Source organism: Tasmannia lanceolata, unplaced genomic scaffold, assembly GCF_043159265.1.
Source record: "Tasmannia lanceolata isolate RefF3 unplaced genomic scaffold, GAP_Taslan_0.1 ptg000013l, whole genome shotgun sequence".
Taxonomy (NCBI): Eukaryota; Viridiplantae; Streptophyta; class Magnoliopsida; order Canellales; family Winteraceae; genus Tasmannia; species Tasmannia lanceolata.
The window spans coordinates 1,136,129-1,163,334 of record NW_027518690.1 but is presented as its reverse complement, the minus strand read 5'-3'; the positions used below and the strand labels follow the sequence as shown (position 1 = coordinate 1,163,334).

Below are 27,206 nucleotides of genomic sequence, written 5' to 3'. Positions count from 1 at the left end.
CACTGAAAAGACACCTGGTGGTCTGTAAAAATGTGCAGAATTCGGTCATTTCATTACAGAATCGAATTACCAATTTCCTTATGCTATTCTGACAAATTCTAAACACACTTCTACATTCTTACAAATTCCCCAAGTATTTCTACATACTGTTTTCTTTTGTTTTATTATTCTAAATACTGTTCTTCTGTAGAAACAGTATCCGGAAATTTCTCTAAGGCTTGAAATTACTGAAGGGCATTTCGGGTTTGATTCCGCTAGTGCAAGGCGTCATCAAACGTTAGTAGGGCTTCCCTACTAGGCTTCATTATATCTTGGAGGCAATTCGCGGATCCCCTTTGCATACTACTTGTGGCCAAGGGCAAATCTTGTCTTAAGGAAAGTGATATCACGCCTTGAAGCAACAGTCTTTAGTTTCTATTTTCTATCACAAACAGTACCCTCGAATTCTCCGACAATCAATTCTCCAACAAGGTTGACCATCCTCAACCTGAGGCTCGGGTTGGGTCGGGTTTGGGTCGAGGAAATGCAATTTCAGGTTGGGTTAGGGTTGGTCTCAACCCAACCCAACTTGAGCCGAGTTTCATCCCTGCTTAGGTTACATGGAAAAAGGTGTAAATTCTGTTTTACACCCATTTTACATCCAAAGAAACATAACCTAATGCCATAGCGGCCTAGTTATGAGAGAGAGAGAGAGAGAGAGAGAGAGAGAGAGAGAGAGAGAGAGAGAGACGCCTACTTCATTGAGTTTTCGGAGCTTTTCAGCTTCTTTTTTCTCCTACTCTCCCTTCGCTCTGGAGTTAGTTATCAAAATTTGGCGTCTAACATCTGAAGTGAAGAAAACTCTATGCCTCGGCTTTAAAATATTAACCCTCTTCAAACAATTTCCCAGAATCAGGAAATAAGAGATGATGAAAATAGGGAAATGATTTCAGCGCAAATATGTTTTGATACATGCGCTCGTGTATCTTGCCTTCTAGCATTTAATTGTCACGTAAGTGCTTTTTCGGGACTGTAATTACAGCTCTCGAAATATAAAAGACAAGAAACATGAGCATCTTGTATCAAAAATGTTTGTGTTGAAATCATTTTCCTAAAAATATGCCACACATAATGGGAATAAAGAACATATCTACGTGTTTTGATAACCTTATCAAATTACTTATCAACCCACATTGCTTCCTCTAATCACTGAAAATTTAGATGTGTAAGAATATATTGCCAAATCACCATAAAAAAGGAGAAACGTGCAACTATTATCTCACATAGAAAGGCAACTACATCTCTACCTGTACTCTTTATACCACATTTGGACACTGTTAGAAACACCGGAAATTAACCTATTCAAGCATGGCACCAGATTTCTTTTCTTCTTTTTTAAACTTTCAAAAATCTCGTAAGAGTTGAAAAAAACTTTCTCAAGTACAAGAGAGACAAGGGTTTGTAACTGATTTCTGCTATTTCTTATGAAGTGGGCTTTTCTGCAAAATCAGTCTTTCCCCTTTCTCTCGTATAACCCTTTGTGTTGCTTCATAAGCTCGATTATCCTCATTAGGTGCAGAAAATAGCTGTTCTTCCTCTTCCTGTTCCAAAAAAGAAGACACACATGAGCTTCTAATGTTAAATTCCAAGGTCATTATCATTTTGGCAGGGAACCGAAACTTTTGAGTTGGACTAGACATTGAGTTTTATAAAAAAAGAACACTTAATGAAGGACATTGAACAAAGTGACTCCTCGGCTTATCAAAGTTTTCCAGCATCCTTTGCTCTGTTTGGTTGCCGGGTTTTTTTTGTTCCTGGGAGTTTTGTGGGAGAGTAAGTTAAATTTTGGTCCCATCCCATGTTTGGTTGCTTTTTAGCACTAGGTTTATTTTAATCCCACTCTTGTAATGATTACTTGTGGGGTGAATTTTTTAATACCACTTTTGTAATGATTGCCTTTTCATCCCATCCCAAGATAACCCCAGGAACAAAAATAAACTCAGGAACCAAAAATAAGCTTGAGAACAATTTTTTTCTACCCAACAGTTCAAGCAACCAAACAAAGGTTTTTTTTTTTCCCACCATATCTCCCAGGATATTTTTTTCTCCCACATAACCAAACATGGGATTTTTATTTTACCAGGATACTTCTAGGACTTTTTTTTTCCCACCTATCTCCCAGGGGATTTTTTTCTCCCACATAACTCCCAGGAACAAAAAAAACCCGGCAACCATACAGTTTTTTTTCTCTCCTCTTATAAGGCGACCCTCTAGCTTCTTTTTAAAGAAGGATAAACTGCCTTTAGTAGCTTGAAGAGTCATCAGTTTGAAGTGATGATTATATCCTTGGGTTTGAGGCCACCTCGGAAGAAGCTTTTGCTATATGGAAACTTTTCAGCTTCTGGGTTGATCTGACACGTTTCCTTTGATTATGACTCCTATCAGCTTCTTTCCTATTAGATTTCCTTCCTGTAGCTATCATTAATTTTTCTTAAGTCTGTCATTTGATACGAGGATTCTGTTCAACCTACATCCACATTTGGCGTGAAGGCAATAGAGCAACTGACTTCTTATCCAAACCCAACTGTATCTGTAAAGGAGACTCAATTTCTCTTGAATTGGTTCCAGAGGAACTTGCAAAAATTGTTTCTGATGATGTATCGGGAATGATCTATCCTAGATTGTAAATTTTCTTTTTTCTTATTTTAATATAGCTGGTGGGGTCTGCCTAACCACAAATTACGGATCAAAAAAAAAAACCCTTTGGAAATTCGAAATCTGAATGAACGTCTCCGATTTCCTCCAGTGAGCGTACGTTCGAATCATCCAACGGTTCCTTGCCTTTGCGTTCCCTCTCTTTCGACCAATTATCATATGGTGCATCCCAGCCGTCAGATCTTTTTGTCGTATTGTCGACGGGCTCCTGTCCTATGACCGTTGAATGAGGCTACCAGATTTCTCGCCAGAGAGAAATCGTTGGCCATCATTCTCGAGTTCAGCACATGGTTTCGTCAATGTTCATCCCTCAAAGTTTTATTTCACCATTTTCCCTTTACCTCAAAAGGATAGTAGACATGATTCTTAGCCCCCAGATTCACAGCCAGTGTTACCTCTTCTCCAACTTCTCTCGATATTCCGATAGAAGAGTACCTTTCATCCACCTCCAATTAGACGACGGATCTCAGGAATGCCCATTCAGAAGTGAAAACCTTCCATCCAAATAAGCTTCCCAACACCTCTATCATTGGATGTTTGCCCAGGGTGAGAGGTGAGACCAATAGCATGTGTATCACCTTCAGATCGATGGTCTTGATTGTGGATCCATGGGTAGGGTGACAAGGTCTAAAGATGAAGAAAATGTCCTTTAAGATGCCCCATTGATTTTTACAAGATTTTATACGAGGCCACAACGTAAATAGCCCATAATTCATCTCTATATATATATACCCTAACCCTCCGATTCGTAGAGGTTTCTATAATATGCAATCCCTTTTTAGATATGAGGGGTAGGATCATGCTATAGAGATGAATTATGGGATACGGTCTATTTGCACTGTGGCCCATCAAATGAACGGTTCGGATCATCCTAAGAGTCGGCCCCACTGTACTTTGTTTTAAAAAAATTATGACTTCATGTGTACGGATCATATAAAACCTCGAGATTGAGATCTCCATTCGATCTCGGACTCGGACCTACTTGGTTGCCCTGTGATGGCCCATCAAATCAACAATCACGATCATCAAGAAAAATGTGCCACGTGTGCTTTGAGTCATGATCATTTTCATTCATCAATAAGCGATCTCTTAGAAAGGAAAGAAAATAAATCATGTGAGACAAGTTCAAAATCATATAACCCGGAGAGATCAGGGAGCATGGCTTAAATTTGGCCGAAATGTATCGGTTTCGATTGAACCCGAAACGGAATTAACATAGAATTGGAAATTTATAACGAAATTTCAAACAGAACTTCATTTCCATGAGGGGTGCAATCTATTTATAAGATTTCAACCAGAATTTCCGCCAAAATTTACAAGATTTCGGGCCAAATTTCCACCAAGATCGGGCCGAAATTTAAAACCTTGTTAAGAAGTCATCGACCAGTTTATCTGATAGGCCACACAAAAGAGGGCATCACAAGATAAAATTGCCCAAGTTTCTCAGGGAAGGAGATGTGACAGAATGAGAGACAGAAGATGAAGGGGGAATAAGGGTGGGTGACAGAAAATGCCTGCAACTCTTCTTAAAGGATCAAGAACTTGTAAAGAAATGCCATGAAATATCAATTGAAAATTTGGTCCTTTTTTATTTCCTATTTAAGCTATTGTTGGGACCTAAGACAGGGGTGGGGTGTGGGGAGCTAAAACAAAGATCAGTTTCAGAATCACAATGAATTATTTCTCGACAGATACCTTCTTTTTGTCCTTCACCCTTGGCATTGAAAAACAGATCCCTAAAAAAAACAAATTTGAAAAAAAGTTAAAAAAAGAGTTAATAGAACTTCTTCAATGAACTTACAAAAAAAGAAGACGAAAATTTTCACCATAATAAGGATTTGTCCCGGGCACAAGGGGCATAATGACTGGACAGCATCCTTACCTTCCTCTGGCTTACCACCGACAGTCTGTTCATGGTTCAAAACTCAATGGGCCTATGTTATTCACAGTATGTGGAAGTATCGACGTAATTTCATAGTCATTCGGTCTGACTGCTACATGAAGTATGTCATAGAGAATGTTTTCTTTCCCCCTGAAGTATGATTTTGTCTCCCCCGTGTGCACCGAGTAATATCATCACTAATTCTCATCCACATTATGGAAAACAAAGGGTTTTAGATATCCACATTTTGATACAATCCCACATCATCTTACTATGGGTTTCATGAGATGAGATTCAATGTGTCAACTACGTGAGTGGCTAAGCCTATTCTAGGTTCTCCATCTTCATGTTACTTAAAAGTTAAAACAAAGTCATCCAAAAGTCAAGAATTTTTGCAGCACCCTCCAACTGATTGCATTAAGTATCATTAAGGTAATTACATGAAAGTGTCATTTACAAAACTGGAGAGCATGTATCATTTGAAAACAAACAGATGTGTGGATCAAATTCTCTAAAGACGATGGATTTTGGGTATTTCCCATTCCTATCTGCATTCTGTTTCTCAGTGTGTAGTGTTTGTCTAAAAATAAAATCTGTCTTTGGTTGTTAGGTGTAGAAGAAATCTCTTCATGTCGAGATTCATAATCAAAACCTTAACAGGTCCAGTAAAGTACAACCAAAAAATCATGAGCAAGAAATGAGGTTGAGATTTCTCATACCTTTAGGCAGTGGTAAATTGCCATGTGGACCTTTTGCTGACATGGCACTTAATCCAAATGACGGTCATCAGCCAACTAATTCTCCAATAATTGAGCCATCAATTTTCCTTCCACTTGTTGACATATCGAAGGAATGGGGAAGATCGGCCCTCCTTTGGTTTGGCTCGAACCCGTGTAGACCTCCGCAGCACAGCCTCCTCCAATGCAATCTTCTGGGCAATGTCCTTTGATCTTTTCTGCAAGCCTGAACTGTAAAACAGACAAGTGAAAAATTTATATGATAGCTTGTTCGTATGGTAAGAATCATGGAGGTACCTGAGTTTGAATGGTTAGGATGTCCACTAACAATTTTAAAGATTAAAAATCCCATAAGAAATATAAACTGAAAAGATAACTAGATTCCTCAAAATGTGGTGAAAGGTTTACAAATGTTGCAAGAAAGCACCACATTACTCCCAATATGTCAAGGTACACGTACCAGAGATGTATTAAAATCCCAGCACACTCTCTATTCTCCTTTTTGGAAGAAAACAGAAAGGTTTACAGACTAATCATATGTACACTCAACTAAGCATATCGAACTGCATGGCCATTATTTTTTCTAGCCATGATTGATTCTGCAGAAAGAATACGTCTTTATAGAATATCCAGAAAAATATCTTTTAATCAATATATGAAATGATCTCTAAAAATGACAAACTGCCGATTTTGCAATGACTTATCCAAGTTCCCCCAACAAAATCCCAGTAATCAATTTTCACCAAGGCACAAAAACAAATGCCTTTTACCCCTTAGTTTTCAGTAAGACTGAATAAAACTTGCTTGTCGAAATGAAAATCCAAGGAAAAAAGCAGTTATTCAAAACCTAATGCGGCCCATTTGATAGAGCTCTCAACATGATCATGTGATTCTTTGACCATGTTTGAAAAGGGAGAAGCCCTATTAAGATGGGTGCATCGGAATAAAATGACTGTTTTGCCCTTATGTTAGTGACTAATCACGGGACATGTATTTAATTCTTCATCCCAAAGTCAAGTATTAACCCTCCTATCGCTTCTAGGGTGAAAGTCAGCCAGCAAATGTTCGCCACCCCCACCCCAACCAAAGAATAAAAAGCACATGATGGACCTGGAGATTCAAGTGCATAGGTAAAGCTAACAGTTATAATTAAAGAAAAGAGTATGCTTCTTCTTAAATGGGCACCTTTTTGGTCATTCTATCCAAAACACATAAACCAGGATACATTCGTGTATATATATAGAGGAAACTGTTGGTGAGCTTAAGCTCACCAAACTTATGGTGAGCTAGCTTGCCCAATCACATGGGTCCCACATTTTGGGGAGTGATCCAAACCATTCATTTGCAAGGCCTTATCATAGATAGGGGGTGTACCAAAAATCAGCTCCATAGGATCATCCTAACCCCTCCATTTGTGGAGGACAAAAATGGGGCAAATTTGTGTCTGTCCATTTTTGTCCTCCACAAATGGAGGGGTTAGGATGATCCTATGGAGCTGATTTTTGGTACACCCCCCATCTATGTAAGGGACTTTCAAATGAATGGTTTGGATCATCCTAACAAAGTGGGCCCCCATGTGATTGGGCAAGCTAGCTCACCAACAGTTTCCTCATATATATATATATATATATATATATATATATATATATATATAGAGAGAGAGAGAGAGAGAGAGAGAGAGAGAGAGAGAGAGAGAGAGAGATCAAAGTCACCATATTCTAGGATAGTATTTCTCCAGCTGTTTTTGAAGGGCCTTCTCCCTCTCACCTTTTGGATTAAGTGAACCCATCAATGCATCAAGCTGACAGAAGAGTAGAAATTAAACTGAGATGACACATTGGTATCATAACAAAAACAGGGGATATATGAATCACAGTTGCACCAATTTGCAGCATGATTACCTCTTCCTTGGCAGCATAGTAGCCCCACTGCTTAGAGTCACATGTCTCAATAAATATCCTCCCATCGCGTCGGAAAAACCAGTACCTGTTGTAGCTCCTATCTTTTCCTAGAGGATTGGTCCGTATAAACCGTTTCTCTATCTCCCGTTCAAAACGTTCTTTCTGGGGTATAAGAAATGTGTGAGAGAGGGAGAGAGTGAGCATAGTTTTAAATTTCAGCCAAAATATTTCAGTTTTGGTTCAAACCGACACCAAAAGTACATTGAATCGGGTTTTTACAGGATTTCAGCGAAATTTAGCCAAAATTCCGAAATTCTGACATTTCGCTGAAATTTACAAGATTACAACGAAATTTTAAGATTTCCACCGAAATTGCCAAAATTTTGTAAATTTCCAAAGAAATTTTACAAAATACAAAAAAAAACCAAATTTTACATGATTTCGGCAGAAATTTCCACTGAAACCGAGATATTTTGATGTCAGTGGTGGCCGAAACCGACACCTAAACCGAAATTTAAATCCTTGAGAGTGAGCGTTTGAGTGAGTGAGTGAGAGAGAAGGTACCATCTGTTCTTCAGTGCCTGTTCCTTCAGTTCCCTTCTCTTTATTATTCTCCCTTCTCTTCACCTTTTTATCGTCGCCTGCAGTGGACCTCTCCCCATTCTCTGCAGTGACTTTTGCATTCATCTTTTGATTCGTTGCATCATTCCTCGAGGCAGCGACTGCATGTTTGCTCTCCCTGCAGAAAGCCAGAAACACCAAACTGGGGATAATCCAACAGCATGCTCATTTTTTAAACATCAAATCATAAGTAAGCCTCAATATCTAAGTCACAAATACCGCCGAGAAATTCAATTTCTCGTGAGAAAATTCACGACATTTTGTTTAAAAGATAAAAAAAAAATTTATCGCGAGAAATTGAATTTTCTCGAGATTTAATCATGGTTTTTTATTTGCGATAAATTGGGGAGTTGACCTTAAAAAATATCTTGAACTTTTCATTCACTCTAAAAATCTCTCAAAGATCCTAAAAACCTTCGACCTAACCCTAATTCCGAATTAAAAAAGAGTATATGTTTGATATTTTATATTTGTAAATTAATTTATTTTTATCGTGTTTCCCGATATAAACCCGAAAAAATAAAATAAATATTAAAATATCCCGAGATTTTCCCTTGCCAAGAAATTCCCAAGAACAATATTTGTGACATAGCTCAATATTAGAAAGCTCTCACTGAGAAAATAGACTTGCATACCCATTTTCTGAAGCATGGTTTCCTTCAGATGAAAAAAACTCCACATTTCCTTCCTCTGGAACAAATCCATTCTGTCCATGGTTATAATCATTCTTAGATTTGCGCATCTTGCCTCTACCATTCTCCAACTCATGTCCCTGCCCTACGGTCTTGGCATCAGACTTTTCTTCTTTTACATTCTGCGGCTCTTGTCTTCTCTTTCTGGCTTCTTCCCGTGTTTCCTCCCTCTTCGTGGCTACAAGTGCTTGCTGTTGTTCAATATACTCATCTAGCTGCTCTCTAATAGCATTGGTTGCAAGAGCCTCGAAAACAAGTTCCCGGAAGACACACAGCTTAACATGAATATCCAAAAGACCATAGTGCCCCCGTTTTATAGTTCCTATGTGACTAGACAATTCTGGTACATCCACCATCTCAATGAAGTCACATAAGTACTCCACCCAATTCACTGATGTAATCTGAAATGGAAAGGATGAAAAATTAAATAAGACTCGCAATGAATTATATAACCAAATATAACTATATAGAAGCACAAACTCATACATGCAAATTGATGTACTTATAAAACTAAAAATTGTCTAAAATAGAAATCAAATCTCACCTTTGATTTTCGCCTTTTCTCCCGTATAGCTGTAAAATACTCGCCTTCATCTTTAATAAGCAAGCGAAGAATTGCCAAATGTGATTCCAAAATGATAATCCCATCGCTGTCCTTGTGGCGGAGTGCATTTTCGAAATCTTCGAGAGAGAATGGCCACAAGTGCAATAGTCTGCTAAAAGATGAGCAAAAGTCCCAAACCATTAGAAGGTCCCCAATGCAAACCATTGGCACATCAAAATCCCTTGCTGGCGAAGGGCGATCAGTAAAAACTGGATCATCTGGACCAGGTTGCACTAGCAGATCATCAATTGGAAACTTAATCGGTTCTACCTTTGGGTTTTCTTCTTCTGCAAATAAAAAATCATGTGCTATAAGTACGTGCTAAAGGGAATTTTCACACTGAAAGGCATTTGTGTAAAACATAGATTAGTTAGGTTTTTAAGCATTCAATTCGTTTATTTAAAAACTCAAAGCTAGGTTTTCATCTAGAAATTTGTTGGGTGAAATATCTAATATGAGTAAACAGTTCCTGCGCTCGAACTCAGATAGCTTATCTGTGCAGGAAACAAGCGTGGGCCCACATTTTTTTTGGGTGATCCTAAGCATTCATTTGAAAGGCGCCATCATGGATGGAGTGTGTACCAAAAATCAGCTCCATTGGATCATCTTAGGGTGTCCAATTGTGGGTGAGAAAATGGACAGATGATGTTTGTCCACAAATATGCCCATTGTTTCACCCCACAAATGGAAGGGTTAGGTTGATCCAATGGAGCTGATTTTTGGTAACACCTCATACATGATGAGGCCATTCAAATGAATGCTTAGGATCACCCAAAAGATGTGGGCCCACCATGTTTCCGAGCGCTGAAACTGTTTCCTACACACACATATAAGGAAAGTCTTCCTAAGCTTGAGCGCAGATAAGCTTATCTGCACTCGAGTGGTGGGCCCACATTTTTTGGGTGATCCTAAGCATTTATTTGAAAGGCCCATCATGTATGGGGTGTGTACCAAAAATCAGCTCCATTGGATAAACCTAACCCTTCCATTTGTGGGGTGAAAAAATGGGCAGATTTGTGGACAAACAGTATCTGTCCATTTTCTCACACACAAATGGACACCCTAAGATGATCCATGGAGCTGAGTTTTGGCACACACCTCATCCATGATGGGGTCTTTTAAATGAATGCTTAGGGTCACCCAAAAAATGTGGGCCCACCCTTGTTTCCTGCACTCGAGCGCAGATAAGCTATCTGAGCTTGAGCGCAGGAACTGTTTACTCATATATATATATATATATATATATATATATATATATATATATATATACATATATATATATATATATATATATATATATATATATATATATATGGAGAAAAGTGTTCCTAAGCTATAACTTATCTAAGCTATAGCTCAAAAACACATGTGGCCCCACATTTTTTGGGGGATCCAAAGCATTCATTTGGAAGGCCCTTCCATGGATAGGGTGTTACCAAAAATCAGCCCTATAGAATCATCCTAACCCAATCAAAGTTGGAGTGGAAAATGGACAAACAATATGTGTCCATGTTTTGGATGGTCTACAAGCACACTTGTTTCTAGACTTCTAGTTCTAGTTGTAGATGGAAAAAGATAGAGAAGAAAAAAATGAAATCGTAGCAGTCTCATCAGCAAACGAGAAACATCATAAGTAATATTAAAATGATCAAAAGATAAGATACTTTAAAATAAAATACGTAGAAATGGCGGCTAACAAACTTGCTAGAGAGCGTGTTCATATGGGGGAGATGGAGTTCTTTGACTACCTTCCCCCCTAGCTATTTTTTCACTTGCTTTTTGTTTCTTTTCTGGGCTAACATGCCATCTCTTTCCTTCTATCTTATGGGACTTTCTCGGTCTCTTTCTCTTTTTTAATCAATTTCCATACAATTCAAAAAAAAAGTATGTAGAAAGTATGATGGAAACTATCCATATCGCTCTATTTTTGGGCAATTTGAAGGAAAAAAATTCACAGGTGCATCATAGATAATAAATGTTGGTAAGGTTGATATGTATCATTATGAACAAAAAGTATTATGCATATCAGTGCAAATATATGAATCAACACAGACACCAATATATGAGAAATGCAAAGATCCCAACCAGTTTCACACCTCACAATTTCACAAGATGTTTTGGCATGTGGTAGCCAGATGTTCACAGCTTCTTTCCAACTCTTTCAACCACTGGTGCCCAAACCACTTTGATGGGATATTAATATAATGGGGAGGACAAAGGTACAATATAGGAACATGGTTGGATTTGCTACATTCTACAAGAAGTTTCAATTGCCCGCCGTCAATATTAACATCAACCGGATTTACACCATATACAGTCTGCAAGAAGCTTCAAATTTTTTCCTTCAATATTTAACACCAACCGCTAAGCTTTTCCTTGGTCCAATCTTCGAACGAAACCATTGAGAACTATCTTAACATTAGATGGAGATTGCATATATCCTCCTTCCTTTACCAAATATCAATAGGTCGTCCAAAATTGTATGAGATAGTGGGAACAATCTACTTGCTTTAAACCTTCAATTAAGTCTCTCTCTCTCTCTCTCTCTCTCTCTCTCTCTCTCTCTCTCTCTCTCTCTCCACCTTTACAAGAAGCAAGGTTTTAAATCTCGGTTTCGGTTTCGGTTTCGGCCATCACCGAAACCGAAACGTTTCGGTTTCGGTACGAAATTTCGGACGAAATCTTGTAAAAATTTCACCGAAATTTCCGAAACGTTTCACCGAAATTTCACCAAAATTTTGTACTTCACCAAAACGTTTCACCGAAATTTCTGAAATTTCGCCGAAATTTTACCGAAACAAAATGTTTCGGCCGAAATTTCCGAAACGTTTCGGCGAAGTTTGGTACTTTTCCGACTTACAGTGAATTTCGTTTCGGTTTCCACCGAAACCGAAATATTTCGTTTCGGCTTCCACCGAAACCGAAATATTTCGTTTCGGCCGAAATTTAAAACCATGACAAGAAGTAAAGAAAAAAGGGTAAAGAAGATTGCATTCTCTCATTCCCTCAAGGACCCATTAGAATTCCATTGACGAGGATCGAAAAGCTAGCAAACAAAACAAATATGTGAATCAATCGAAAAGCTAGCGAACTGATGTGGTTTATAGGCCCAATAAGAGGCAATATGCCTGTTATTGGGCCTATAATCCGCATCACAAACGAAACATATGTAGATCCACGTACTCCATTTTCCACCAATTTCCATTATCTTTGTAATATATTATGAGTTCCCATTTGCCTTTTCCAAATCCACACTCGAAGTACCTTCACAAATCTAGACTTATTGTATTCATTTGTGAGACCGCACAATCATGACCATTTTTCACCTTGGACAAATAGCCACATGGTAAAGTATAAATGAGCTCTAGCAAAAAAACACCCACAATGAAAATATTTTTGTTCTAATTCTGCACATGCTAATCACCAAAAGGGATAAATTACCTAAATTATACTGTTCACTTTTTCTTTGGAATAAGGGGGATAAACATACTGTTAAAGTATAAAAGATAAATAATGCCTTTCTCCAAGCTTAAGATTTTGGAGAAGTTGGTAAGTTAACATGGTATCAGAGCAAAGGTCTCGAGTTCAAACCTCCCGGATTGCAAAAATCCACATGCGATGGTCGGCCCAAAGTGGGACCACACGGGCCACGTGTTTGCCAAGTGGGCCACACGTGCGGGGGAGTGTTAAGTATAAAAGATAAATAACGCCTTTCTCCAAAAGCTTAAGCTTTTGGAGAAGTTGGTAAGTTAACACATACTATTAGCACAGTAATTAAAACATCCCTAGCATGAAACACCCCAATCACACTAAGCAATTCACCCGTGAGAATGCTCCAAAATTATTGATAGACCACCACTGGGAAACCATCAAGCCATGGCTCCCTATACTAAATTTGCCTCTCTGACTTCCTCCTCCCAATCCCCTTTAAACCAACTTTGCTCATGAACAAGAGTTTTGAAGGACGAAGCAATCCAAATTCAGCCACCGTACATTTTCTCTATAACATATATCTTGTGCTGTCCTTGTAGAAATCTCAAAGCCGATTGGTTGCAAAAAAAAAAAACCCATGTTGCATGAGATAATGGTGCCAATGCTGAAATGCCCTCACAATAGCATAAAGTTTCAGGTCATAACTGGAGTAACTTAGCTTCACCCCACTTAACTTCTCTCCAAAATACCCAACTGGTCTGCGAGCTTGGCTTAGGACAGCTCAAATCCCCACCTTTAATGAATTGCAATCCACTTCAAAAACCTTGTTGAAGTCAGGTAAGGCTATTACTGATGTGCTAGTAAGACAAGCCTGAATCTCCTCAAATTCTCTTTGGGCTTAGGGTGTCCATCAAATTTGCCACACCTCATCAATCAATAAGTGGTGCCATAACCATGTTGAAACCTCTATCCATCCTGGTAGAGGCTAGCTAGGTTGTGAATGGACCTAACATCGTGGATGCTCCTTGGCACTGGCCACTCAACAATGGCTAATCTTGGAATCATCTAGTTTGATTATAGCTGCAGACACCTCAAACCCCAAGAAAATGATTTTTGTCACCAATACATATTTCTTGAAGTTAGCATAGAGATTTCCCCTTCTTCAAATTTCTAAAACTTCCTTGAGAAGTTGCAAGTGTATTTCCGCATCCTTGTTGTAAATGAGTATGTCATCAAAATAAACCACCACAGATATACCGATAAATGGTCTAAGCACCTGGTTCATTATCCTCAGTAACATGCTAGGTGATTGGAGACGCCGAAAGGCAACACCATCCCCACAAATAAACCTTTCCGTGTCTTAAATGTTGCTGTCCACTCATTTTATTGGCAAATTCAGATTTGGTGGCAACTGCTCTTCAGATAGATTTTTGAAAAAACTGTAGCGCCTCTGAACTGATCCAACATATCTTCAAGTCTAGGGATCAAAAACCTATACTAGATAGTTCAGCAGTCGCTGGCCCTCCTGTCCACACATGCACCAAGAACCATCCTTCTTAGGCACTAATAAAGCGGGCATTGCACAAGGGATAATGCTCTCCCTGATATACCCCTTTTCAACCAACTCTTTTACTTGTCTTTGGAGCTTTTTATACTCCCTTGGAGACATTCTATAATAGGCTTTGTTAGGCAGTGTAGCCTCGGGCATCAAGTCAATTTGATGATGCAACTCTCCCATGGGAGGTAGACCATGATGCAACTCTGGTGAGAAAACATCATCATACTCTTCAAGTACATTCCTTAGGTGCTCACGAAAGGTATTCACATCAATTTCATCATGATCAGCGGTGAAAGAAGTAGCCACCAATGCAAAAACCAAATCTGAACCAAGCACCTCTTGTTCAAAAATTTGCCTGAACATACTATCCTCTTCTCTGGAGTAGGCATACTGTTGTTCCCTTTTTTTATGGCACTAAAAGCAATTTTCTATGCTCTTTATAAAAGTTATATGTATTTTTCTACCATCATGGATTGCTTGCCTGACATATTACCAAGGCTTACCCCAAGTAGCACATGGCATGCGTCCATAGGAACAATGTAACACGACACATTCTCTCTTACTTTTTGTCAATGCCCTGAATCATCTCCTGAGCAATGGAGATGTTTTCACTCATTTGCCTTCCTTTAACAAAGGCTCTTCTCTCGTGGGGTATGATTTTAGGGAGGATGATGGCAAGGCGATCACCATTAGCATAGATAACACTTTATAACATCAATTATATAAGCCAATAGGGCGATAATCAGATAAAGTTTTGGGATTTTCAACCTTGGGGATTAGGCAAATAAAGCTAGAAACATAAGATCTTTGTAACATACACCCCTTGAAAAATTATCTGGTTTCCTTGACAATGTGTTCTATGACGATCTCCGAGTCAATGTTTTGAAAATCGAAATTGAATCGTAAATCATAATCGAATTGTTAACGGATAGTACATCATAATCTATATATATATATATATATATATATATATATATATATATATATATATATATATATAGAGTTAAGTGAAGCTACACATACGTGTAGCTAACTTAGCTACACCGACGGCTTAAAATACAGTGGGCCCACATTATTTGGGTGATCCAAACCATTCATTTGATAGGTCCTCACATTGATAGGGTGTGCCCAAAAAATTAGCTCCATAGGATCATCTCAACCCTTCAAACTGTGAAGGCAAAAATTGATAGATTTGTGAAGGTTTTTACACGTCCAATTTTGCCTACACAAATCGTAGGGTTGGGATGATCCTATGGAGCTGATTTTTTGGGCACACCCTATCTATGTGAGGGCCCATCAAATGAATGGTTTGCATCACCCAAACAATGTGGGGCCCACTGTATTTTAAGCCGTTGGTGTAGCTAAGTTAGCTACACGTATGTGTGGCTACACTTTTCTCATATATATATATATAGAGGAAAATGATTGTGAGCTTGAAGCTCATATAGCTTATATGAGCTTGAGGGCCCAAACACATGTGGGCCCACATTGTTAGGATGATCCAAAGCATTCATTTGAAAGACCCTTACATAGATAGGGTGTGTACAAAAAATCAGCTCCATAGGATCATCCTAACCCATCCAAAAGTGGAGGGCAAAATGGACAGACACCGTTTGCCACAAATCTGCCCATTTTTGCCCTCCGCTTTTGGAGGGGTTAGGATGATCCAATGGAGCTTATTTTTGGTACACACCCTATCTATGATGGGGCCTTGCAAATGAATGGTTTGGATCACCACAAAAAATGTGGGACCCATGTGTTTTGGCCCTCAAGCTCATATAAGCTATATGAGCTTCAAGCTCACAATCATTTTCCTCATATATATATGTATAATCAAAGAACACTAAAATAACCAATTATTCATTTTTCATCGAAATCCATTAATTTAAATAGAAACTATCATGATTAGCTAATCAATTTCATAATACGAACTGTTACCTAGAAAAGTTGATGTGATCCATCTTTGATCACCAGGTACTTTTAGAGATTTTTAAAAGAAGAAAGAAGAGGATGAGAAGGAGAAGAAAAGGGAAAGAAATAGAGGAGGAAATAAGACAAAAGGGAGGGGATTGCGCATCGGAGGAGAGATTTTTCTCCTTTTTGCGTCAAAGGGGGTGGGGAAAATCCACTTGTGGCTACTCCTTTGGGGGTTCCACGAAACAACCCATGAACCCTTGGTTTTACATAGTCACATAGTAATCATTGATTTCCCATACATATTGGAAAATAATGTTAAAAATAATAATAGACACAAGATCATATAAATTCTCAAAGTCTTAAACATCCGATGAAAAATATCAATTATAAAAAACTGGTAAGTCATCGATGTTGTTCTCATTATATCCGTCTCCTTCCTCGATATAAGTAATGTCCTCAAGCACATTTCTCATCAGGGCCACGAGCAAATTTCTGAGGTAAGCTGAAAGCAACCTTCTTCATCTCTTCCTCTTCGGACATGCTAAAGAGCGTTTTATTATCTTCTTCACCAACCACTTTAGCAATAACATCCATCAGCTCATTATCTTCACAAACTCCTTAGACCATAAATTCCTAAAAAATCACAACAACATCATGAATAGCAGTTAGGTTTTCCACCCAATTTCCATTATGCCAAATCTTCCCGAGACTGTTACATGGAAAAACTTAGTGTTACTGTCTCGTTCCTGCAAAGATAGATCTATCTAGATTTTTCCTTAAGAATATTTCCTTTATAAGGAGAGCGAAATCAAGACTTTACATAGCATCCGCTTACTTATGTTCATTATCATGGGAAGGGTTCATATCATACTGTTCTTCCGCCAGTGTTGTTAAGTTTTCAGCATCTCTAACCGTCTGATTATACATTTCCAAAGGTAGATTTGTTCCAATCCCTCATACCAAATTTTAACTTTTTAAGCTTGATTGCCAAAATGGATAATGTATTACTAAATATTGAATACTACCACTGGTATTTAACATAGCACATAAACTGCTCATTAAACGCCCACATCTTTTGAAATATAAAGGTCATCTCACAAGATGAATAGAGTTGCTAAAAGATAACAGAAGAGGAGAATGATATGGACAAGAGATCAATGAGTTACCTTAGTACACCAAGCCTAAATCACATCACCTACTTATGGCTGATTGTTGGTTCTTGTGAACATTTTACCTTCTATCCAATATAAATGAGTTACCTTATTAGCAAATTCTTCAGCCACATCTGTTAGGTTTTTATTCATATCTGGAATCTCAACACCCACATTGTTCATTACAGCCATCAATGCATTATCCTTCCTTGCTTTATCAATAACCACTTCTACCCTTTTAAGGAAGGGTTCAATGCCTTCTTTAAATCCAGTTTAAACTTCATTGATTACTTCAGTACTGTCAGATAAGCATATTCTTAGAACCCTTCTGCTTTTTCCCTTTTTTCTTTCCCTCGGTGGCCTGAGTTGTATTTAGCATTTCGGTCGAATATATCCTTGCTCCTCCCCTCTATCATTTGCCACTCTGGTTTTGATCCAAACTGCTTATTAGATCGGTGTTTCATTGTCCGGTTCCATATTGACTGCAGATCCCGAGAACTCCTGTTGTTTCTGGATGTTCTCACATTTAACAGTATACCTCCTCAGAAAAAAATTAATTTTGCGGTACTTCCTTTTTGCGTGGTATCCAGACAGATGATATCTGACTGTGAAGCCTTTTCCACTTCATTATTTATACAGATTGTATGCAGACAGTCATCTGATATGGTAACAGATTTGAATCATTCCCAACCATGCCTTCTGCTTCATCACTTGATTCATTGGTATTCACGTCAGTTATTTGGAAGATCCATTCTCCTTCTCAACAGAGATCGTGCTAACTGTCTGCTTCCTTGTCTAAATTTAGGGGAACAGCCGTTCATTCTAACCAAGGATCATTTTCATCACTGAAAATTCAAATTACGTCAGATTAATTGGAAGATCCATTCTCCTTCTCAACAGAGTTCGTACTAACTGTCTGCTTCCTTGTCTAAATTTTGGGGAACAGCCGTTCATTCTAACCAAGGATCATCTTCATCACTGAAAATTCATATTCCCGACCATGTGTTCTTTTCATTCATACACCAAAGAGATATGATAAAAATTCACTAATACATTTTTTTCCCTGTGTGTGTGTGTGTTGGGGGGAGGGGGTATTTGTGTAACAACCAGTTTCTCCAGAACCTTAAGCTGTTGGAGATCGCATTATTTAATCTTTTATACTTTAACACTCCCCCTCACGTGTGACCCCTATTTTTAGGGTTGGCCTACATGTGGCAAATGCACCCCCTCTTTTTGTGTTGGCCATTACATGTGAATTTTTAATCTCAAGAAGTTTTGAACCTAGGCCAATTGGTCTGCTACCATGTGAAACAACTAATTTCTCCAAAAGCTTAAGCCTTTGGCGTTATTTAATCTATTATACTTTAACAGTTATGATAGAGTGTACTTTGCATACAATGTACATTACCTAGGTCCTTGTGTCTTTTCATTTTGTTTATTGTGAAAACACATATATAAAACCTTTCGCCCCATTCTCTGATTGGACTATTTAACACTGTTAACATTCCTTACAGAACTATAGACGGTTGAGATCATATTTCCACAATATGCTCAAATGGAAATACGTTGGATAATTTTGAGGCTCAAAAACACTAGGAGTTATTCAGAAAGTTAAAAGACTTCTGCACTGAAAGTATTTCTGACCTCTAAATGAAAAATAAATATTTTGATTCTAATGCCAAATGCAATTTGGCACTTCCCTCATTTAATTTAGCAATCACAATCACAACCATTTGTATTTGTTAATAGAAAAAGGAACATGTTAATAGAATCATTGTGAGTGAACTTATCTGATGCAGATATGGATGGCACTCTACATATGTTATAAACATAGAAAACTTTAAACCTAATGTGACATGGTAGCACAGTTTAACCATGGTATAAGAATTAGGATTAAAATAAACACTGCTTCAATCTTTTCAACTACCTTCCTCTGCCTTCTTCTTTTTGGTCCGCAACCCTTCATTGTCCTCGCCTTCCAGTTTTTTCCTTTTGTTCTTGTTGATTTTTCCATTTTCCCCATTCTGAGTATGATAACAAGAAGAGAAACTTAGAGATATACACATTCCATTCACAGACACGAGCCGAGTTAAAGAAAAGTACCAGTATTTTATCCCGTCCTTCCATGTTTTTCCTGCTTTGTTTAATGCTGAAACACCCATCCCGAATGGTGAATTTGTCTCTCAACTCCTCAGGAGGTTCAGTCAAGATTTTATGCTTCCTTGCCAACTTATCATGAACCACCCATGGAGCACTTTGAGAAGTCGATTCCCTAATAAACGACTTCAGAACATCTCTACTAAAAGGAAGCTTTTTCCTTATCAGATCATCTGAATTCACTATTGAAGTATCAGTTATTTTCTTATTTTTGCCAAACCAACCCACTTCATAGCGGATATTGCCACCGTCCACCTCCAAAACTTTCAGTATTTTGCAAGGGCAAGCAGACTCCTCTTTTCTTCCGTAAAACTCTGCACCCTCTAAAATTTGCTCCTGCAACCTTGTAGATATTTTGTTGACAAGATCTTTCAACCTAAGCGTGCCTGTCAATCCAATGGAACATGAATTAAACAGGCAAGGTCATTTTAAGGAAAAGAAGGAACAGAAATAAAAGTTGAACAAGATAGTTAAAAACTAAAAGTATTAACAACCACAAAGTATCAGTCGGGTTCATATAAACCTATGATTTAGTTGACATTTCATATTTATTGCTGACAAGTGTGACGACACTGACACGTGTATCCACATGTAACGGCATTAGATACTCCTTTCAACACTTGACAAATGACCTCTATGCCCCCAAGCCTCCATTCCTACTTAACTTCCTCAACTCCCACCCACGCCGTTCCTCCCCATATTTCCCACAAATGATTTTCACTTGACAAATGACCTCTATGCCCCCAAGCCTCCATTCCTACTTAACTTCCTCAACTCCCACCCACGCCGTTCCTCCCCATATTTCCCACAAATGATTTTCACTTGACAAATGACCTCTATGCCCCCAAGCCTCCATTCCTACTTAACTTCCTCAACTCCCACCCACCCCGTTCCTCCCCATATTTCCCACAAATGATTTTGGGTCACAAGGATGTTATTTCCTCTCCAAGTCTCCAAAGCCACTTTCCCAAAAGCACTTTGTTCTTTAGAACCAAGTTTCCTAGGCCTAAACCACCTCCAACAATCGAATTGAGCACATCATCCCTATGTTGCATCAGTACGAATGTCGGAATCTCACACGGGTATCGAGTGTCGTATTCATCATATCTCAAATAGAAAGATTCGTGGATTTGCCAAAATAATTTAATCAATTCTCAAATTTTAACCTTTTACATAATAATGAGAAACAAATAGTTTATTGACAATTTCAAAAAGTTACGTAAATATAATGTTTCATTTCATATAAAAACATACTATTAGGATGGTAAAACTCAAAACATGTGGTAATTGTAAAGTTGTAGTAATAGTAATAAAAAAACAGACAAAAGCGATCTAGAAGTGTCGCAGAGAATCCTTAAGTATTGGAATCCAACAAGTGTCTAACATGGGTACTTCACCCATTTGGAAGGATCCGTGTAACATGGCCTCCTCCCATTTCACCAAATGCTTGAGGTATTTTCCTTCTTCTTTCCTTCCCACAAAAAGTTCCTTTGAAGTCTTTCCAACTTGCTAGTAACCTACTTTGAAATCTTAAGCATGGACCTAATAGATGGGGAGATTAGTGTTTACTGTATTAATACCACTCGCCCCCCAAAAGATTGATACAACCTCTTCCATCCTACAAGCTTCCTCTCCATTCTTTCCACCACCAGAGCACAGATAGACTTTGGAGGAACACCATCTCCCAACAGTAATCCTAAGTAGGATATGGGAAGATGACTAGTCTGACACCCAAAGCATCCACCAACATATGGAGATGCTCCTCTGGAATATTAGGTCATCAAACTATTCCTAACATTCACCTTCAACCTGGATACAAGCTCAAAGCATCTAAGGGTATCTCTCAACTGAAGGACTTCAGACTAGGAGTTACCGAAAAATACCAACTTGTCTGCAAATTGAAGGTGGGTGATGGAGGCCGACCCACCCAAGTTTACCCCCTCGATAAAACTCCTCTCACATGCTTTGCACAACACCCTAATAAGTGCTTCCCTCGCAATAGTGAAAAGAAATGGATATCGCAATCCCCGTTGTCTTAAACCACGAAAACTCTTGAAAAAGTTGCCTGGCAACCTATTCATAAGAATGGATAAATGATGTTGAAGACATGCCCTCTATCGTTGATTTCATTTATCACAAACCCCAATTTGGCAAGAAAAAAAAAAGACAAAATTCAACTACATGTGGTCATAGGCCTTCTCCATATCAATTTTTCCAACTAACCCGCTCTTCTCATTTCTTTTCCAAGTATTTAAGCATTCATTTGCTATGAGCACACCGTCTAGATTTGACGTCAATCAAAAAATTCTCCTTAAAATGGAGATATGATCTCCTCCATAACCCTCCTTAGACGTCAAGCAAGGACCTTAGAAGTGATCTTATAAAAGCTTCCCACAAGACTTATGGGCCTAAAGTCCTTGAAATTAAATCAATGCATAAACTGATACGAAACTTTTGAGGTGAATGCAAAGTAGCATAGTGGAAGCCCTGATACCATATAATGCAGGGTTGCACAATGGAGACTTTGTAGCAAAGTGATGTACGGTAGCTAAAGGGTAGAAGGCGGTGGTATTTGTATTAACGAGGTGAGGATGACGGGTTATTACGTAGGTGAGAAATATGGTAGTTTTAGGTTAGAATGATGTGAAGGGTTTTGGGTTTGGTGAGGGCTGGTCAAGGATTGGGAAATAAGGTAGAAGATAGGTGGTTATTGGTTGGTTAAGTAGGTAGAAAACGGGTGGCTTAAAGGTTGATTTAAGATTGAAGATGTTTGGGTTCGGCAAAGAGGCTAGCTAAAAATCCGTGCAGCTTGGCGAGAAGATTCAACAACTTGCTGAGCCATTGGATTGGGCTTATGGTTTCAAGAAACTAGATACTCTTGATATTTTAGCTATGCCATAAGTTGTAATTGTTTCAAGGTTTCAGGTAAACCAGAAAGGTGGCAAAACTGCGGCTAAAAGCCAGGAGTTTCTCATGTTTCGGTTAATCCATAATGTAGGCAACAGCTGGGCGGCCCAGTGCATGAGGCTCATGCCATTGCGGGGTATGGGGAGGGCTAAAATATACAAATTGAAAGATTTCGTTATGCCGCCAAAATTTAGGAGTTTGCAAATTTCAAAAGGATGGTAAGTTTGCGGCTAAAATATCTCTTGGTTGGCTTCAATGGGTTGTGGTTCTTGCATGCTATAGGGAGGTAGGGATGAAGAGTTCAGAAATCTGAACACGGTTCAGATCCAAGGATTTGTTGGATGGAAAAAGATGCCCAAGAGAGTGAGGGTTGAAATGGAGGCTTGGCTGGTTGCAACAGTTCAGCAAAATCATAACTAGATTGGATGTAAGCCGAACAACAAGCTTGAGGAAACCAGACCAACGATAAAACCAGACTAGTTCAGAAAGGACCACTCAAATTGTCATGGTTTTATTGAGATGGGTCATGATTCCTTGGCCAAGGCTAGGCCTCTGTGATTTCCAGCCAAGAACTTCACATCCAAAACCCGAACTCAATTGAGTGACAATCGGTTTCAGTCTGGGTTGCATGTTTTCCAAACCTGTCTGCAGACTGCAGCAACCTAAAAAAAGAAAGAATCAGAATCTAAACTCATGCAAAGTTTAGATTTCAATCTTCATTCAAGAATGAAGAAACCTTGCATGTAACAAGGTGGAAACGAGAGCACAACTTGGTTTCTTTCAAAAACTGGCAGAAGTTCTTCTCATCAAACAGTAAACAATAACAGAAATAAACAAACTTTCGTAATTCATGATTAAAAAAAACGCATGCACGCGCGCGCGCACACACACATACACGAAAAAGTGACAAGGATTTTCAAATATTCCCTTAATAATTGTGAGGATGTTTGGATGAGGGCAAAAATTTTCACGAAAAATGTTTCCTTGGAAAATGAGTTCTCTGGCATATGGCTAACTCATTTTCCATTGAAAAAAAAAAAACATTTCTCTACTTTCTAGGAGAATTTCAACCCTGCAGGACCATAGAATTTTTTCCATGGAATTTTTTTACGTACATTTTTCCCTAGATCCAAACGACCGATGAAGGTATCCTAAAAGATATTACAATAAGCACTATAATCAACAAGACAAGATCTTCATTGATTTCAACAAGGTGACAAGGATTTCATAAACACTACCAAGTAATATAGAAGCACATAATGTGAGGAAACCTCCAGCAGTTAAATCCTCGTACAATGCTGAACTCATACATGAAATTCTTGAGGTTGCAATGTCAGGAACTCATTTCCTTCACATAACCAAAAAAGGCCCAAGGAATGCATTTTGAGAGTTTATTTACAACACAATAGATCTATGTGACCAAACAGCACCATAAAGCAGGGTGAACTCTATTTTCCTTATTTTATTAATATTAACAATGTTTTCTTACATTCTTACATCTCCAATTTGCATTAGGTTTTAGGTGTAAATTTTTCCAATTCATTCAATTCACCATCTTAATCCAATCTGCAGTGGGATTTCAGTGTGCATCGTCCACCCCAAATTCAATTTCCCATCTCACATGTTCAATTTACTATAAGTTTTAATTATTAAATTTCCTCACCAAAGTCAAATTTACACCATTTTATATTCAACCCCTTGTTACAGTACTGAGAGGGGGCCCACCTAGGTATGGGACTGGGTGGGACCCAGCCTGGTATGGGACAGGTTTAAAGGGCCTTGCCTAACGCGTTCCATCAGCTCTGGAGCTTTTGACATATCAGTAAAGTACCTAACATTTGGTATCAGAGAAAGCCACCATGTCCCGTGTTCGAGTCACGGAAAGGGCTACCTCGAAAAAAGGCTAGAGTGAAAGCCGTCATAGATTGGGTCACCGAGAACAGCGGATGTGAAAGCGTGGTGGAATGTAACAGTCCTGAGTGGGGGCCCACCTAGGTATGGGACTGGGTGGGACCCAGCCTGGTATGGGACAGGTTTAAAGGGCCTTGCCTAACGTGTTCCATCAGCTCTGGAGCTTTTGGCATATTGGTAAGGTACCTAACACCCCTTTGTAGTGATTTCTCATTTCTTGAGATATAGCTATAGATGTCAAGTATCTAAGTAATCAACTGAACAGAGGAGAATAAAACTGACAAGCCACAATCTGCTATGACTAACCAAGAAACATGAGAATAAAATTTTAAAGAAAATGTGCACATGGAAAAACAGAGAGATGTGTTCTTCAGAATGCCAAGTTCTTACTGAATTGGATCGTACGCAGTACAGGTGCCATCAAATCTTCAGGGAACTGTTGGACCTTCTCAGTTGCACGTCGTTCTGAGACCAAAGCCTCTTCATAAGTTAAGTTTGTTTTCCCGGTAACTTTACATGTCCAGACCCTTTGACGGTAAAGATTTATCCGGTCCAGATATTCTCTGAACTTGGTTAAGGATAGATATACCCAGAAAAGTCAACCCACTGCATGTAACACCAATATTTCAAGCCCTAAGAACAGAATTAGTATCGCATGCTCTTCAAAAATGTAGATTTTTCTAATATAATTACATGCTAGATGTAGGTTTTTCTAATATAATTACATGCTAAAAAGGATTGGACTAGGGAAAATTCACACAAGTAGAGAAAAATGGGTGGACACAAGGATACTGATAATCCCTGAATATCTCTTTTGTAAATCGAACTTGGAAAACAGGCTCAGCCAGATTCAGATCCTGGGGTGGGTCCAACAGGGAAAATGGCTTTCTCTTATAGAGAGGCATGGTGTTGTGCAAGAAAGACTCAAATCAGAGAATTTACACCCAATGGCACCCAAGAAGCTTCAGCTTTAACACAAACAAAAGCTTCTTATTGAGAAACACATGTTCCAGTTTCCTGCAAGAGCGCAATCCAATAATAAGTATCGCAAATGAAAAAGAGCTTCCCCTTCACAAATAACAACTGAATGACAGACGTATGAGACCCATTTGCTCAGATTGCTTGCAGACAAATACTTAATACTTCATATATTTTTCTCAACTTTTAAGCATAAGAACAACCACATATTAAATTCATCGGAGCAATTCAGATTTTAAAGAAAGTAGCATTACACAACATTGCAAACTATCCATACTCCAAAACCCTAGAATCCAGTTGAAAAAACACACCCGATTGCCAAATGAAAACCACAATTCACAAACAAATATTCAACCCAAAGTATCATATCATAAAAATAATTCAAATTTCAACGTCGGCGAATAAAAAGTAAATCATAAAAAAAGCTCCTAGATCGGAACCTCCAAGTTCAGCAATGAAACATTTCCCACCTCAACTCCAATTTCAAGGCAAAAAGTGCAAATTCGGAGAGAGAAAACATTAAAAATAAAGAAAAGAAACTACAAAATACAAAATGAAATGCTAACATGCGAAGATCACAGAACATTCAGAAACTTCTCTCATTTTTTAAGCATAAGAACAACTGCATACTAAATTCATCAGAGCAATTTAGATTCTAAAGAAAATAATATTACCCAACATTGCAATCTATCCATACTCTATCATCTAAAAACAGAAAAGTAGAGATGCACTACAACCAGACTGAAACCATAGAATCCAGTTGAAAAAAACACACCCAATTACCAAACGAAAGCCCTTCACAGACAAATATTCAATCCAAAGTATCAGTACATACAAATAATTCAAATTTCAGCGTCGGAAAATAAAAAACTAAATCATAAAAACATGCTCCTAGATCGGAAACTCCAAGTTCAGCAATGAAATATTTCCCGCCACAACTCCAATTTCAAGGCAAAAATTGCAAGTTCGGAAAGAGAAAACATCAAAAACAAAGAAAAGAACCTAAAAAATACAAAGAGAAATGCTAACATTTGTAAGCATGAAAATGTCTGCATATTAAATTCATCAGAGCAATTCATATTTTAAAGAAAGTAAGTTTACGCAACATTGCAACATATCCATACTCCAACATCTAAAAACAGAAAATCAGCAAATAGCGATATGCTACATACAGACTGAAACCCTAGAATCCAGTAGGGAAAAAAAAACACTCCCTTGCCAAATGAAAACCGCAATTCACAAACAATTATTCAACCCAAAGGATCATATCATATCATACAAATAATTCAAATTTCAGCATCGGTGAATCATAAAAAAGCTCCCGACATAATACATACGCACTGAAACCCTAGAATCCAATAAAAAAAAACACACAAATGAAAACTGCAGTTCACAGACAAATATTCAATCCAGAGTACCACTACATACAAATAATTCAAATTTCAGCGTCGGAAAATTAAAAAAATAAATCATAAAAACAAGCTCCTAAATCGGAAACTCCAAGTTCAGCAAATGAAACATTTCCCGCCTCAACTCCAATTTCAAGGCAAAAATTGCAAATTCGGCATAAAAAATAAAGAACAGAAACTCAAAATACAGATCAAAATGCTAACATGCAAAGATCACAGAAAATTTCACACAGAACATTCAAAAACCTCTCTTTTTACACCGCCAAAACATTCGAATAAGAACTCTGTATATGAAAAATCAAGAGTTCTATAAATGAATAAGCACGAAACAGTGAAAAATTGAGAGATAAAGAGAGCATGAATATCAAAAATCAATGTTAGAAGATTGGCACAGTTTTTGACCTAGAATTTTTCAAAACTCGCACCGTTTCGGCTGAAAAAATATTCAGACGGTAGCTCTTGTAGAGGAGATTGAAATGAGAGCATAAGAAAGGAGAGAGAATGAGAGAATTTATACCTTGAAGCTCGGAGAGTAATGGCGGAGGGTTTGAAAGAGAGAGGAGAAGAAAAGAAAAGAAAAAAAATAACGGTCTCGTCTTTGAGTTTTTTGCCCTTTTAGCGGACGAGCTTTCGTTTCTGCTGCTTCTCTCGCTCT

The 27,206-nt window shown here is 38.2% G+C and overlaps 1 protein-coding gene across 7 annotated transcripts; it reads right to left on the bottom strand.

Moving 5' to 3' along the window:
* Positions 1–1,288: 1,288 nt before the first annotated feature.
* On the bottom strand, positions 1,289–27,206 carry LOC143889427 (DDT domain-containing protein). Of its 7 annotated transcripts, none has more exons than XR_013254833.1 (13): positions 27,069–27,206; positions 24,957–25,181; positions 24,555–24,727; positions 19,293–19,732; positions 19,117–19,213; positions 9,072–9,418; positions 8,471–8,928; positions 7,779–7,953; positions 7,215–7,376; positions 7,026–7,114; positions 5,296–5,539; positions 4,521–4,601; positions 3,981–4,430 (listed from the first exon to the last, which is right to left on the bottom strand). XR_013254833.1 is itself a non-coding variant. In XM_077393629.1 (11 exons), the coding sequence occupies exons 2-11, from the start codon at positions 25,067–25,069 to the stop codon at positions 5,394–5,396; spliced, it is 2,205 nt and encodes a 734-aa protein (XP_077249744.1). In that variant the 5' UTR covers positions 25,070–25,181; positions 27,069–27,206; the 3' UTR covers positions 4,959–5,393. The 7 variants fall into 7 exon arrangements, 2 of the variants coding, with proteins under 2 accessions (XP_077249744.1, XP_077249742.1); XR_013254835.1 differs by having other exon boundaries at positions 3,985–4,430; positions 5,296–5,544; XR_013254834.1 differs by lacking the exons at positions 3,981–4,430; positions 4,521–4,601 and adding an exon at positions 1,289–1,580.